Below are 17,656 nucleotides of genomic sequence, written 5' to 3' on the forward strand. Positions count from 1 at the left end.
TTTATAATTTTTTTAATAATTATTTTTTATTTTTTAAATAAATTTTTAATAATTTATTTCATTTTTTCTAAAAAATATATATTTTTTAGAAATAATCAGTTTTTTATTTTTATTTTTCAAATAATTTTATAATTATTTTTCATAATTTATATCCCCAATGCCATTTTTTATTTTCATTTTTTAAAAAGTTTTATAATTTTTTTAATAATTAATTTTATATTTTAAAAATATTTTTTTAATAATTTATTTCATTTTTTAAAAAAAATTTATAATTTTTTTAAATAATCAATTTTTTATTTTTATTTTTCAAATAATTTTATAATTATTTTTTCATGATTTATATCCTTTCCATTTTTTATTTTCATTTTTAAAATAATTAATAATTTTTCTTAATAATTAATTTTTTTTAAAAAGTTATTTTTTAATAATTTATTTCATTTTTGTAAAAAATTTATAATTTCTTTTAAATAATCATTTTTTTATTTTTTAAATAATTTTAGAATTATTTTTTAATAATTTCGTCAATGCCATTTGTATATACTTTTTTTAAATGAATTATAATTAATTTTTAATAATTATTGGATCCACAATGACATGTGTCAGCTTCCAATTAGCTCATTTTGCCACATCATCGCGTGTGTGCAACACGCACTTTGAGCTTTTTGCTGATAGGGCAAAAAAGGCCCAATTGGAACAAAATGTGGGGGATTTAGGGGCCTGATAGGAACAGACCTTAGTTTAGGTGTCTAAGTGAATTTTGATAACAAGTTTGAGTGTTTATCGATGACTTTGGTCTTTAAAGTACTGAAATGGATTTTTTGTTTTATGACGTTCTGATTATTGTATCTTTACTTAGAGCTTCTAATTTTAATTGCATAAATAACACTTTAAACTGCTTTAAAGTGACACAGACTATAAGCTATGTGATGCTTAATTTCTTGAAAAAATTGACCACGATTTAATCAAGTTAATTACATATTCACAAACTAATTACGGATGTTAGTTTGGATCCTCATGTATGCACCATGGAAATCCGCATGATTATTCTCAAAATTTGCGGACGGCAAATTTGGTAAAACTTATATGCTGATTAACAATTATCTTTTTAAAATTGATTGATATATTTTGACTTGACATATAATTTATTTTTTAATTTCAATTTTATACATGACATATTTAATAATATAAGATTAAAGATCATTTTAACATTTGATATATTTTTTATTTAAACCACAAGATTCAAAAACCTTTTTAACTTTTCTTAACTCTGTGCCAAAGTAAAATAGCCCAAACAAATTAAGACGGAGGATATTACTCCCTCCGTTTATTTTTACTTGTCACATTTTGACTAGATAAATTTATTAAAAAAATAACAATTGACATGTCTATTTTATCAAAGTAGCCCGATTAATTAATGTTTAATATTAAATATTTAAAATAATTTAAAAATAAATAATTAATATTAAGTGTAAAATATAAAAAAGATTTTTTTTTTTATAACATATTAAAATTACAAGTAAAAATAAAAATTCATTTAGAAATAAGTGATTGTTGAATAAAAATAAAGGTAAGGAAGAGAGTATGATTTCACATGTTTTAAGTACTCTTTTTTTACTCAATTATTAATTTCTGGTAGTTGGAACAAGAAACTCACATCTTCTTTCAGGTCCCCGCACCCTCAGGATATATATATATATATATATTAAAAAAAAAATAAAGAAACGCTGCACCCAACTATAACTTATTTTATTCAATCATCATTCGAATTGATGAGTTGACTCTTTAAAAAGGAGTCCTCCTTTTAATCTATATTTTCTTATTACCCCATTAACTTATTATCATCATTATAAGATCCCAAAAAATTGAGACTCCAACTGAAAAAAAAGGCAGAAACCAAATAAAGAAAATTCAACTCCTAGTTGAAAGACTCTTTCTTCTGTAGTGTACAACAACAACAAATCAAACATGCTGCTGAAATGTAACCCACTACTAAGTTCCTTCCTCTCCCCAAATATTCTTTAGTTTGAATTTGACCTTTTCTATTCAATTCTTTTTGTCAAAATAGCGTCGCACTTATTGTTTCTTTGTTGAACTGTATGCATATATAATTATAAGCACACTTGCTATATAAACTTCCTTTTACTTTTCCTGCAGATACGCAAGTGCATATATTGGGTGCAAGTCTTATTGGAATAATCTCTGCTCTAGCGATGCATCATCTTCGCAAAAATAAATCTCCTAAAGTTGATAATCACATGATAATAATAAATCAACTGTCTCCTATTTTGGATGCAACTGAATCTGGCCGTGCTGGTGGTAGACTCGAAAGATTTTCCCATTATGTTGGTGAGTTATTTATAAAATTGCGTAATCATTTTGAATTATATTTACAGCTTATTTGACTAAGCTTCTTAAGGCTGAAAATGTTTTCTTTTAAATTATGAGCTTATTTTAGAGAGTTACAGGTGTTTGGTTAATCTTTTTGAAAGTAGTTTATCTATAGAAGTTGAAAAAAAAATAATTTTTTTTTCTTCAACCATTTTTAGAATCTTAGTCAAGCACGAATTGTTGTTCTAATATTGATAAAAGTGTTTTTCATATCGATTATTAAACATAAACTGTTACTTCTGAAGGGAAAAAACACTTTTCAAAATAAGCAAATATAGGAAGTTTGGTTAAACAAGCTTAAGATTAATTTGTAATTTTTGTTTTGTTAATTAATTGGAATATTACGTGGTGTAGCAAGGCAACTGGGGTTTAAGGATGAAAGTGAGTGTCCTGGATTATGTGAGCTAGTACAAGAATACTTGAAGAGATCCAAAGGGTGTGATGATGGCATCTTTGAATACTTTGCAAATGAAGAAGATGCTGAATCTTTATATGTCAAATTGGAGAATGAATTAGAGAGGTGCATTCTTGCGTACTTTGCTTTCCATTGGAGTAAAGCTTCTATATTGATTAGCCAGGTAGGCATCTATATAAGTTTATCATTGATTTTCATTTGAAATCAAGAAGCAAGAAAACCAAAAAAAGACTATTTTTTTATAAGCCACAAACTTATAAGTTAAATATAACTTTTTGTTGTTGAAGGTGTTGAGTGTTGATTCTGAGCAGAAAAGACTAAAGGATTTGGTGCTGGCAGCTACAAGGTGATTGGTTTCATTGCCTTTAATTAAAACTGTTTTCTCCTCTTGTAAATGTGGGGAGTGGGGACGACATGCAAACCTACTACATCTAGACAGTCACTCACATTTATGACGGAATGGTCCAAATTTTTTCGCTCTTGCTTGCAAGTTTCAGCCAAGAATAAAATAATTCGGCCAGTAAATTTTTAAATACAACAATTTGTTGATAACAAACTCATTATAATTTTATAATTGAAGTTTTAAAAAAAAAATAGAATGTAGATAGATCTTAATTTCACCTTGGATGAAATTTTATATAAAAAAAGTTAGTTGTCATTAATCATGTCATGTCATCTCAAAATAAGTGAATCATATCATTATATGACATTATTGCATATTGAAAGTTAAGTGTGGATATTCTATTACTATAACATAATACTATCTCTAATTTTGTACTTACATATTATTTAAACGAAATAGGATATGGATATAATTATAGTGATAGTGATGGATAAGAAGCTGTGGTTTCAATGACTGGCGTAAAAGGACTTATTTTAATGATCAACCAAATTGCAGTATAATTAGTATTTTCCGTCAATTTTTGCAAAGGATATTATTTGTCAATACTATTCACATGGTGGTAGTTTGAAATTGAGGACCAAAAATTCTGTTTCACCTTATCTAGATGATCTCTTTGACTTTTACTAGTTGTATCCACAAAAGATATTGTAAAATCAAATTTCTATTTTATTTTGTGAGGTCAGCTTTGAGGGATGCTGGGAAGCTACAACAACAATAAATTCAGTGTATTCTCACAGCGTGGAATTTGGGGAGGGTAAGATATACGCAGTTCATATTGCTACCTCCGAAGAGGTAGAGAGGCTATTTCCAATAGACTCCCGGCTCAAGATAAAGGATAGTAAACAAGGTGATGGATGGGTAGTACCATACACTCACATACCAAAGACACCTATATACACTGTCTTATGATTACTATCCCGGCTACACAAGAACTCTCCTGACTGCTTGCTACAATCCACACACTAACACTAGTCTTTTACGCTTATCCTCGACCTCCACACCTTCCTATCTAGGATCATGTCCTCAGTAAGCTGAAGCTGCTCTATGTCATGTCTAATCACCTCCCTTCAGTATTTCTTCAGTCTACCTCTACTCCTCCTAAAGCCATCCAACGCTAATCTCTCACACCTACGAACCGGAACATCCACGCCCCCATGATGGGAGGCTAGAGATTCGGAAAAAAATCACAAATCAACACTTTCAATCTTAATAATTATAGCAGTTATTGTTTTGGAGTGCTATGAAGTTTCACTTACAAAAATTAAAATTTGAATATAATGATTATTTTTCAATTGTAAGACTGAAAAGTTTACTACTACCTGGCTAGATATTAGCATAGATAGGTCTAGATGTGTGGAAGAATCCAATTTTAAAAGTACAAGTCTGAAACAAATCAATTGAACCCCATTGTAACTTGAAATTTTTGCTATTTTCAAGCATGTGGGAAGTACAACTAGACAAAGATTTTAAATCTTTATTTGTGGAGGCAGCTGTTGGTAGGTGCGTACATCAGTCGGTTCGATTTTACATATTATCGATTTGATTTATTAATTTTTTATTTTTAAATATGCTAAATCAATAGTCAAATCAATAAGATATTTTTTATCGATTTTCGGTCTATGGATTTTTAGTCCTTAATGATTCAATTTTCGATTTAACCGATAAGAAAATACTCATAAAATAGAAATTGTAGTAATTAATTTGAAAAAAAAATCAAATCTTAGTTGCAACCAAAAATCCTACATAATGTATTTTAATTTACAGGAATCTTCAAGTTTGAACTAAATATTGTTAGGAGAAATTAAGAGTTTGTATAATTGAAACAATAATTTTGTTAATTTGTAGAAATTAAAGAGAAGTTGAGAATATATATATATATATATATATATATATATATATATATTCTTATTGGGTTATCAGTTTACCCAATAAGAAAATATCAAACCGAATCCATAACCCAATAAATTTTTTTAATAAAACCATTAAAAAATCATTAACCCAATAACAATAAACCAATAATATTTTTATTGATTCGATTTATCGGTCGGTTCGATTTTTGCACACCCTAACTGCCGGTCCCCTTCATGAAAATGAACTTTTAGAAAAAATATCTAAAAGGACCTCTTTGCAAAAAAGTCACTGTTGATCCTCTTGGCAATTGATTTTTCATGACATACAATAGTAAAAATAGTTGAACCATTTTAAATATATACTTACCTTCCTTCATAAATGGGCATACCTTTCTATAAAAATAATCATTTTATTATAACGATTAATTTTTTTTTTAAAATCAATTTTTAATGTTATGCCGTTAATACATGTCTTTTTTTTTTTTTTTTTGAGAAGTAATTTTTTTATTCACAAATCAAGCGAAACGTTTTGTACAACAGCCTTAAAACAAGATTGGTAAACCTCTCAACTAAACTCCTATCCTACTGCTCAGACAATCAACAATTAAGCACTTCTAAGGTATGCTTCAGGATCCTTCATACATATCTATCTAGATACTGCAATTTTCCTACAAGTTGCCTATTTCTGCCGCTTCTACAAAACACCTGAATAACAGTAGTGCTAATACTATATAAGCGACTATGTCGTTGAAATATTCTGAAGTTACGCTCCTTCCATATGTAATAAACCCCTGCAGCCAGACTCATCCTGTAAACGTGTCCTTTGACTGAGTTACTACGTGTATTCTCCATAGCCCAATGAATTTCATCAAACTAGCCTTGTGGTTGTTTCATTACTTCTTGCCAAGTTAACACTTTATTCCAGACTGCACCTAAAGCTGAACACTGAAAAATAGATGATTGATATTTTCCAACCATGCGTTACACATTGGACATGCCATGTTGTCGAGATCTTTCCATTTAACAACTCTGTCTCTTGTCTGTAATCTATCATGGATGGCAAGATATAGAATGAAAATCCGTCTTGGAGCTCCCAAATTGTTGCATATCAGCTTACTCCACCTTTCCTTCGGAAACTCTCCTCTTAATGCAATATATATTTTCCTGATGGAGAAAGTAGGCTGACACGACCTGAATCAGGGCCTGGTCGTGTTGGGCATCTCAAGTCCCACCGGGACTAGAGACCACCCCCAATACCCAATCGTAACCCCCCTGCACCCTATGTCGGATGAATTTATAATAGTTTAAAGACATTAAGTAAAGTCTATAATCATAGTCCACCAATCCTTAACCAAACATTCAATCGGTGTCAACCCCAATATCAATACCAATGCTAAGGCTGACACCAATACTGATACCGTCCATGCCCATAGTAGTCTGACAAAGACTATAACCAGAATCAATGACATCCGGTCGAGACATGCCCCCGATCATACCCAAAACCAAACCAAGAAATAACAATAATAAAAGAAGTACAGAGCATGAAATGGAGTCTTCAGAAGTATGAAAGCTCACAACTTCAGTCTGACACAAAGTTGTCCCCAGATTCAAGTCACTGAGCAGGAGGAATTGTAGTATGGCCGATTCCTGCAACGTCTGGGGATATAACGCTCGAAGACGGTTAGCAGATTGAATGCTAGCATGTACTCAGGAATAAGGATAAAATGTCATTATTCAAAACCAAGTCAAATCATCATATGCAATCACATGTATACATATATACACATATATATACATCGTGCAGGGTAGGGAATCAGATTTAGCATGCATTTAAAATCTTCACCTGGATTGTGTAGCTCTGTCGTTCTAAATGTCCACCCACGGGCTATATGGGTTCAGCTCCCCCTGCTAAAAGAGCCCCGATGTGTGTTAGTCGCATGAACCGGAGAAAAACCTGAGATGACTAGTACATCTTTCAAAATATAAGTGTGACATCATGCACACGGTCACTAAGACCAAACCTTACATCAACAAACATGAGTTTTCAGTATTGGTCCTCCCAGGACCTCCACCTCCCACGACTTTGCTAACACCCCCTTTAAGCCCCTCCCCCCCTTAAGCCCATATTAAAATCAATTACACAATCCAACCATTTACCAAGGAGTCTTTTAATTATGCATTAACCGTTGGTATCGTCATACCAAAATTAGAGCTTGCAAGTCTATCCATTTATGTCATACCAAAACCATTAAACCAAGTTGACTCTAAAGTTTCCAATTAAATCAAAACCATGGCCACCAAGGTCTTTTCAATCCATTTAAAACCAAACCAAACCTTTTAATGTTCCATTACTGTTTATGCAATGCATTAATTTAAAGTAATTAATTAAACCAACAACTTGGGGACTCTACTGTACCCCTAGTTCAAATTCCTAAGTTTCCTAGTTCAAATTCCTAAGTTTCCTAGTTCAAATTCCTAAGTTTCTCATAACTATTAATCAACTAGGTGACAAATCCATTCACTTTGACATTTTCACAAATATGTTGAGGACATATAATTTTCAAAACCAAAATCAAGTATTAATTGACCATTCTCATAGAATCACATGTTCAAAATCGTAAATATAACATGAAAATCAAAATTAAAACATTGAAAAATATTATTTAACCATGAACAACCAAAACCCCCAATATGTAATTCAAAACAAAAATAATACCATGAGAAATCATGCATTAAAACAAATGCTTTTTATAAAATAATAATGAGGGAGGAGTACCATGCCTTAGACACCAAGGAATACTGAGAGAACTACTCTTGAAAGCCTTAATTGGTTGTCTTGAAGAAACCCTAGCCTCTTGCTTGAACAAAGAATTTGAGAGAGATTTTAAGAGTGTTTGATTGAGAATAATATGTTAATGAAGCCCAAAAGGTGTTTTAGGTCATGGTATCAAAGGGAGTTAAAGAGAAAAATGTCCGGAATACCCCCAACTTAAACTGTAAAAATATAGCAGGAAATTTAGATGTATTAACACCTGCTTCAGATACATCCATTCTAATGAATCATACGTTTTTCTCATATCTATCTTCAACATTCATCTGGGAGAAATAGATTTTCTGTTATAGCCTTTCACCAGCTTATGGCTTAAGATGATGTTATCTGATATCACTCTACCTGGCACAAAGACTGACTGGCTATTATCCACCAAATGATCTATAACTCCTTGCATTCTATGTGTAATCACTTTAAAAATCAGTTTGTCTGAACTCTATTATCTTGGTGGGATTCTGGACTTTAGGGATGAGTGTTATGTTGGTACAATTGACTGGGATATACATTTGTCCTGTGGTGAAGAAATTTGAATTGCTTGCACTACTTCCCCCTAATAAGCGGCCAAGCTTTCTTGAAAAAGACTGCATTATATCCATCACAACCTGGACTCTTTAAATCATTAGTGTTTGCTAGTGCAGTGAGTATCTCTTCCTTAGTCACTGGTGCAACAAGTTGCCTCTATTGTGTCTTAGTCAGGATATTTCCATGTTTCATAACACTAGGATTGATCATTGGTAGACTTTCATTAGTGGTTCCCAACAGTTGTTTATAGAAATTGATAGTCACTTCCTGCACCTCCTCTTGAGTCTTTGTCATTGTACCATCTGGTTTATGTAAGACTTTAATTCTGTTATGTGCTAATCTGTTCTTCATGCTAGCAAAGAAGAAAGATGTGTTAAGAGTCACCCAACTTTAGCCACTGCACCCTGGATTTCTGCATCAGAATACTCTTCAATAAGCGGCCATTTTTCCAGTTATTCCTTCAAATCAGATTCAATCACATTTAAGTGGTCATAATAACTACGAGTTGACATCTTTTCTTGTACATCCTGCAAATTCTGCTTGATCTTGCTAATTTTCTCAGATGTATGCTGAAATTCTCGTATTAAGCAGTTTTAGCCCCTTTTTAAGGACCTTTAGTTTCCACCAAACATTCGGCATAGGTCCTAATTTCCCAACTTTCCTCCAGGTAGCATGAACTATAGTCAGAAACTCCTGATGATCTGGTAGCTTATTGTTGAACTTAAAGGGTATAGGTTGTGTTGGAATTACCCCCTCAAACTGAAGCCATAAAGGTGTATGATCTAAAAAGCTTGGCTCTTTTATCTGTATTTCCATCTGCGGCATTTTCTGTACCCAATCAACATTTACCATTGCTCTATCTATTTTACTGTGGACTGTTTTGTTTGTCCAAGTAAATTCTCTACCCACTATCTTTCTCTCCATCATACCAGTATTCTGTAAAAACTTTGCTAAATCTTTTATTTTTGCTTCAACCACAGGGTTTTTATTGTATCTATTATCTGCAATTCTGCATTTAATACTGCACAATAATCACCCATAGTAATCCATAAGTCAGAAATTACACTATGCAGCCCCTCCAAGTCGGTCCATAAAGTTTGTCGGTCCTCCGCTGTATGCAAGCCATACACAAAAGTGATCCAAAAGGTCTGAGGCATACCCTGGACTTGTACTTGTCCTGTAATAGTCTGAGCAGTAGTACTATGAATGGAAGAATCCACCACCTAATGATTCCATACTATCCAAATTCTTTTCCTTAGGCTATCAATTAATTATTAGCCCAATTCCAATTACCAAAAACTTTATGAACAATCTTCTTTGCATACTTCTCCTGTGCTCTAGTTTCTATCAAGGCTAACAGCACTATGTTATTCTGACTAATGTAGTTCTTTATTTCCTTTTGATTATAAATCTTATTAAATCCCCTAACATTCCAAGAAGCAACTATCATTGGTATTTGTTAGGATCTTTCAATGTCTGACACCCTATATCCATTCGTCCCTCAGAGTAGCTCGATCCTGCCTCATCACCTAGAGTATCAAAGCCATTGTTTGTAATTATCCCTACTTCTGAGACTTTAGTAAGGTTACCTTTCCCTGCCGATTTAGCCTTCACTGTTTGCCAAGTTTCAGGTTGTTTTCCTTCCCTCTGCATAACTTCTGGTGGAGTTGAGTGGTCTACAAAACTGTCTTCTTGCTTATCCAGAAGTTGCTTCTCATTTGTAGGCCTGTTCGGCTCCACTACGCATCTTCTAGGTTGCCACACTTGTTCTAGTATCTTTGGCTTTGTTTGCTTTGGAATTGGTTCCTTTCTCTCTGGGCATACATGTCCCAATTGCACACATTTAGCACAATATTGGGTCTTCCAATCATACCAAGCATCTTGCTCAAACATCCTACCACTAGGCTCCTGCACTTAGATAGATTTTGGAAGCTGTCTCATGACATCCATTTCCGCAAGCAGCCTTGCATATGAAATTCTCTCCTTCGTTGTTGTACAATCATCTGCATATAGTGGAGCTCCCAACACACTCTGAATCCTACTCAACGAATCAGCACCCTAACAATTGAGCGGTAGATTTGAAAGTTGAACCCATAATGGAATTGTCTTCAGCACCTCACCGCGAAAATCAAAATCTGCCTTCCATTTTTTGATAATAATAGGTCGGCTATTAAAAGTATATGGTCCTGAACAGAGGATTGCATCTCTATCCTCCATTGTCTTAAATCGTATCAATAAATAATCATCGTTGTGATAGAACACTTCTGAAGCTGCCACAAAATTCCAAGTATTTGCGACGAACCCATGCATACTTTCCATGCTCGGTTGATTTCCCACCACATATACAATCAGAGCAGAGTTCCATTTTGTTGTTTCTAACTCAATTTCTCCTTTGTCTAATGCTACAATTATTTCCCTATTTCGAATTTCCGGAGCCTTAAATTGCAACGACATACCTCTCGTCTCCTTTCTGTTTCCAGAGAACAAATTTGTCCATTTTTTTGGATTCTTATCGTCCACACCCTCCTTCTGCACTTCCTCCATTATTTTCGGCACCAGTTGTTTTCCCCGATAGACAAGTCTCTTGACTTTCCATCTGCTTCATTGTTGCTTGTGGGGGTTCCGTCTCTACCCTTCCTCCGCTGCTTGTGCTGATTGACTCTGTATGGCGTTTATCGGTGGAGTACGGAGCTCCTTCACCAGCAGACTTGGCCATTGAGCAGCTGGATTAGGGCTAAAATCGAGTAGCCTTGAAACTTCGCGAGTGGTATTTCCTTGGAACGCTATATTTTAGAAAGATTTGAATGTAAAACAGTAAGTTAGTTAAAGACACTTTCAACCAAGTAATGCTATTACACTTTTTTATACATGCAATCTTCTAAGAGAACAATGTGTATATCAAAGCGAAATACATATTTGTTTAAGATAATCCGCCATATTTGCACATTAATTATCGGTAACTTAATCCACCAAGATTTGAATAGATCGCCTGGCATTTTTACCTCTGTGACCTCATAATTCTCAATCCATTCCACTAACCACTAGATGGGTCAACTCGATTATTTTTAATTTCAGGAAGCAGAGATTCGAGAAGATAACAAAGGATTTGAAAGTTACAAGGGTATTTTCTACACTGGTAGAAGAGATGAAGGCTATTGGAACAGTATCATCTAACGGTAACGAGTCCAAATGTACGGACGTAATGGTCCCTGTAGCTCACAGTCAAAGAAGTCCAGTGCTCCTCCTTATGGGTGGTGGAATGGGAGCTGGAAAAAGTACCGTCCTTAAAGACATACTCAAACAGTACGTAATTATTCATCTGTTCTCACCTACTTCTCTAATTCATTTATATCCAGAGTTTTTATTGTTCAACCAGCCCCCAACAATCGCAGTAAAGATGATGGAATATTTATAAAAATAATTAAATTAGTTTAAGGTAATTAAAGGTGAACTTTTCTGATAGGCATTAATCAAGAATCTTAATTTTAAAATAATGGTAACTGACATGCTACAACATGTTAAACTATATCTATCGATAGTATATAATTAATAATTTGTTTATACAAATTATTTGTGTGTATTAACTTGAAAATAATATTATATTCATTCTGATTCAATTTATGTGAATGTGTTTGATTTATTAAAGAGTTTAGAAATGAATGAAATATTTAAATGTGTGGTCTAAAATAAATACTAATAAATATTTATGTAGATATAAATCATCCCATTAAGAATAAAATAATAAATTTAAAATAAAATTATTACTAAATATAAAAAGATGTAAATCCTTTTTATATTAATTAAAAGAAAAGTGTGTTTATATAAATTGAAAAGAAAAGGAGCATTAATTAGTAGCTAGCTAGATGGATGTCAAATAATTGAGTAAAAACTTATTCGTAGGTGCTGTAATTGTTAGGTTCAAGGTGTTATGTATAAATAGAAAATGAGGAAAAAATAGTGGAGAAAAAGAGAGATACTAAAATGGAAAGTGTACTCTTTCATGGAAAGTTTATTAAATTCTCCCACATTGGTGGAAGAAAGAAGCTTTCATGTTTTTGTATTGAGAACCACATCTCCACATGGATAGTGAGGCAAGAACAAGGTGGTGTCTCGCGCCATCTTCGCTCGCTCGGCTTTAGCTTCGAATTTGATGAATAAGTGAAATTTTAATCCAAAGAATCTGATAGAAATATTTTTCGATCTTCTCCATGTGCGGGCGCATTTCGAACGCCATGCAAACGCACCTTGAAGAAATGCGACCCTTCGAGGTAAAAGGCACATTGTTTCACGCAATAGGGCGATCTATGCGTGCACCTCAGTAACCTGCGGGCGCAGGTGCAACGCATGTACTTAGTGAAATTCGGAAAGTGTCACCTACGGCCGCAGATAAGGCGCAGGTCCAACACAGACTGGGCGCAGGTGACATGACTGTACTGAATAGGTGCCTTTTTGCTGAACCAATGCTTCCTTTTCGAAGGAACACCGTAAGGCTATAAATACCTGACATATTCCTCAGGTATAGAAATGATTTTTAACAGCAAAAACACTCTTCTTCTCTACAAAAACTCAGTGTGATCATTAGTCATTGAGTGAGTTCGACGAATTCAATAATTTGAGGCACCGCTATTATTTGATTGAAAGTCATTTTATCCTGGGAGGAAAATTCCATAACCTCGGGTACAGTGAGGGGAATTATTCCTTAAGGACACTCCATGAAGTCGGGGGACTTGACTTTAAATTTCTGTTTATCTTATTTTTGAAATAATAACACACTTCTTGGATAGATTATTTTTTAATCTTGTGTTGCAGATGTTGTGTAATTTCATAGGTGTTCTTGTTTTAGATTTGAACTTGTGTATATAGATTTGTGTACCCGAAAACATTGAAGACAAGAGTACTAAATTGTCTAACTATTGAACCTTTTTCTTCATAAGTATATCTGTTATATTGCATTTATTGTACAATTCTTTATTGGCCATCCCTCCAGATTATGAAAGTTCAATAAATTTAAAGCATAAACTTGAAAATTCAAAATCTTAACAAAAACCATAGCATCTGACGTTAACTACTAATTTGAAAAAAGAAAAGAACGACAAAAGCAGTCATTTTCTCTTAAATAATTAATTAGAAGTTGTATTGTAGGCAACATATAATTTTAATTTCTTCAATATGGTCATATAGAAGTATGGATTAGTTAACCAACCTTCTATATGCCAATTTCTTAACTTCCAATCTGTCTTAGTCTGTCTTCTATGGTTAACTAAATTAAGTTTAACAATGTCAAGTTAATACATAAAAATAATTAGGCTCGCCGTTAAGTGTATAAATATAGAAAATTTCAAAACATAGTAAGTATATACATAGCTAGTCTAGTCCAGGAAAATGTTATTCGACTCGTTAACTGAAAGTCTGAAACTATGGATCTACTCCTACATAAGCATCCATGCGCAGAGGCGGATCCAAGATTTGGAGGTAGCGGGTATCATGCCGTCCAGATAAAATTAACGAATCGATTCCTTCAATTTTGGGTTACAAGTCGAGTTATTTATCTTCTTTTATTTTTATAAATAAATTGATCACATACACTTATTTAGTAATATTTTTTAGCTTTGAGATAAAAAATTCCTTAGTAGTTTTAGTTTTTTTTATCGGAGTAAGACATCTTGTTCTTCAAAATTTTGAAAGGAAAAAAAAGAGAATTTTCATGTTAAAAAATTGAACTTGTATATACCATATAATACGGTTATCTTCATATATTCATATTCCATTATTTTTATATGTTGAGATTTTTTTTGCAGATATATAATTGGAAAGAACAAAAGAGTTTAGTTTCAACTCAATCATCTTCACATAGTTCAAATGATTGAAAGAAACTTAAAATTTAAAAACTTTTTCATAATAATATCCATAATTTTTAAGACTTAAACTTTTAAAAAAAATTAATATATTCTTATTAATATTTATGTGATGTTTAAAATTTAGTATTCATTAATTGATACAGGATACACATAAAAGACTCGTATCAAGAGATTAATAAAGAGGAAATTTTGAAGTCAAGATTTAATTACCGAAAAACAACCAATTTGAATTGATAAAAAATAGCAAGTATATAAAATCAATAAAAAAACCTATAAAGAATGGGAAATAAAAAGGCATTCAAGTCCCACATTAATGGAAAAAAAAAGGGGAGAAAGATAGAGAGAGCTGAAGTTGAGACGAGCTGAAGTTGAGACGCTAATCAGCTGCCCTTAGCAATCCAATAATATGATTCTCACCGGTTTCGAGAACCCTCATCAGGCAGGTGGTACTTTTCACCTTCGGCCAACCTTCTACCAGTGGAGCCATTTGTCACTTTGTTCGAGGGGCGGCAAATAAGTACTTTAGTCAATTTTTGTACATTATATGCATATACTTATAAAGTTTCATCGAGGTCTGAGGGTGTCATAACACCTCCACGAGTACACCTAGATTCGCCCCTGTCCGAGCGGATAAGTTCTTTCCTGTTAAATTGAATCTATACCCTATTACAAAAATTATTTGTTATTGAATCTAAATCAGAACATATATTTCACGTGTAAAATCATTATGTTGATCTTTTTTCCTTGAGAGATCAAAATATGATCTTTTTTGAGAATAATAAAACTTTATCAAACTAAAATAGATCTTTTTCCATTTTTATAATTCACATGTAAAATCATTCACCTTAATGTTGAAGCAAAATTTTGACAGAGATATTTGGCAGGTCATTTTGGTCAGAAGCAGCTGGAAATGCAGTGGTAGTAGAGGCAGATGCTTTCAAAGAGACTGATGTAATTTACAGAGCCCTTAGCTCAAGAGGTCATCATAATGACATGCTTCAAACTGCGGAACTGGTGACAATTTACACTTCTTACTTAATGCAACCCCGTGATTAATAGTATATATTGCAACAAAAAAACTGTAACAAGAAATGAAACTGCTCAAAATATGTAAATTACAGGTACATCAAAATTCAACCGATGCAGCATCGTCCCTCCTAGTCACAGCTCTTAACGAGGGGCGTGACGTTATAATGGATGGAACCTTATCATGGGAGCCATTTGTTGAGCAGACCATAGCCATGGCAAGAAATGTACACCAACATCGATATCGAATGGGGGAGGGGTACAAGGTTGCAGAGGATGGCACTGTTACTGAAAATTACTGGGAACAAATTGAACAAGGAGAAGAATCTGCTAATAAGATGAGTAAACCTTACAGAATAGAATTGGTGGGAGTTGTTTGTGATCCTTACCTTGCTGTTGTTAGAGGCATCAGGTATGTAGTTAATTTGTTAAACATTGATTAGTTGTAATTTTCTAAAACTTTAAATGTTAAATAATACTCTTCAAGGAGTAAATTTCATTATGTTAATTGGGCTTGAGATAAATTAAATGGGGCGATACAGACAATGAAGATTCATCTAACTTATCCTAACTTAGTTTGAACTGAGATGTGGTTGACGTTCTATGCAGGCGAGCTATAGCAACAGGGAGGGCAGTTAGAGTAAAGTCTCAATTGACGTCTCACAAGAGATTTGCAAATGCATTTCCTAAGTACTGTAATCTTGTTGATAACGCCAGGCTATACTGCACCAATGCCTTAGGCTCAAAACCATCGGTAAAATTCTTATTTCCTTGTATTTTCTGTGTTCAATTCTAATAAGACCAATGTTGGGTTCGAAATCGAAAGAGCGTCATGCGGAAGCTTAAAGTTTACAAATAATAGGATGGTAATTCAGATGACAAAGAAAAATATACTAAAAACATATATATTAAATATGATTTGGTCAAACGACGTACGTATTATTAATAATATTGAAAAAAAAAACTTAAAACCTATTGAAAGAAAATTTCCCTCTAAGTCAGACTCTTTTAAGAACTATATTATGGATGCTATTGTATTATGACATGAGAAAAGAGTTTTTTATTTACAGAGTTACAAAACCTTTCCTCCAATAAAGATGTTAGTCAAATATGAAAAAATTTTATATTTTCCTTTTAGAAAAATAAAAGTAATTATGGTTACTTTTATTTTTCTTCCAAGAAAAAGTAAAACTTAATTTTGGTGCAAAAACCCTAACGACCAATCCTATACGGAACATTATAGGAATTTGGAAAAGGCGAAAAATAACTTCCATCACTTATAGACGGAAGTTAGTTCCAATAACTTATAAATTACGTACCTACTTATGCATTATAATCAATCTTTAATCTAATTTTCATCAAAACATCATATGATTTTTTGTCTTGCAGTTGATAGCATGGAAAGATGGAGAGAACAAAATGTTGGTGGAACCAGAGGACATCAAATGTTTGGAAATGGTTAAAAAAGTGAAGGAAGAAGCAGAATCCATATACGAGCTTTACGAGCAAGATGATGTATTGTCCCAGTCTGCTTGTTCAGTCTGGAAAGACATGGTTTTAATACCATCAAGGTCTACGCTCCAGCAAGAGCTCAAAGTTGCAATTTTAAAGATTGAAAACAGGGGAAAATAGGTGTTTGCTTCAATCCTCAAAGTTTGAACAGGGCAACAACTTTTTATTTAATCCTTGCTCAAAGGTCAAACGATTCGACAATCATTTAATTTTTTTTTTAATACAAATGATGTTGAAATCAGCTTGCCTAAACTTTATTCGAAATGATCCAAGCACCGATGTTTCTCTAATTCATGTGTCCTACATCTTATGGACATAACTATACGAGAAGGGATCATTTTCCCATTTAAATATGAACTCAAGTTATATTAATGGTTGGTGTAGGCTAATTTTACACCATTTCCCATACACAGAGAGAATAGAAACCATTGCATTTGTTATACTTTTATTCAACTATAATGGTAGACAATTAAGTTTCTTGGTCGAAGTCCGGACCAAATTATAACCGTCCTTTACTAACTGAAATATATTCCCCGTTTCATTTTATGTGACATTTTTTAACTTGGCATAAGGTTTAAAAAATGAAGATTTTGAAACTTGTGTTCTAAAATAATTCTTGAATATTTGTGTGAATAAAAAAGAATTTTTGTCTCGACCCAGATTAGGCACGGGATGACACTTGTCAAACCCTCCAAACAAGTAAGCCTAACTCAACTTGAATGATATATATATAGAGAGAGATAATACATAAATATGATTTTAAACTTGACATCAAATTATAACTTTGATAGTGCACAAATATGACCTTTAACTATTCAAAACTGTACAAATATGATCTTCGATCCTACGTGG

The 17,656-nt window shown here is 32.9% G+C and overlaps 1 protein-coding gene across 1 annotated transcript; it reads left to right on the plus strand.

Annotated features, from left to right (window-relative positions):
• Nucleotides 1-1,886: 1,886 nt before the first annotated feature.
• LOC107873135 (calmodulin calcium-dependent NAD kinase) lies at nt 1,887-17,045 on the plus strand (the record flags this gene model as incomplete). Its single annotated transcript, XM_016719873.1, is given in 9 exon segments — nt 1,887-1,978; nt 2,155-2,346; nt 2,743-2,966; nt 3,091-3,149; nt 11,484-11,711; nt 15,151-15,280; nt 15,388-15,704; nt 15,902-16,046; nt 16,682-17,045. Coding segments are annotated over 9 exon segments (1,551 nt in total). The 3' UTR covers nt 16,925-17,045.
• Nucleotides 17,046-17,656: the final 611 nt, after the last annotated feature.

This window comes from Capsicum annuum, chromosome 6 (assembly GCF_002878395.1).
Source record: "Capsicum annuum cultivar UCD-10X-F1 chromosome 6, UCD10Xv1.1, whole genome shotgun sequence".
Lineage (NCBI taxonomy): Eukaryota > Viridiplantae > Streptophyta > Magnoliopsida > Solanales > Solanaceae > Capsicum > Capsicum annuum.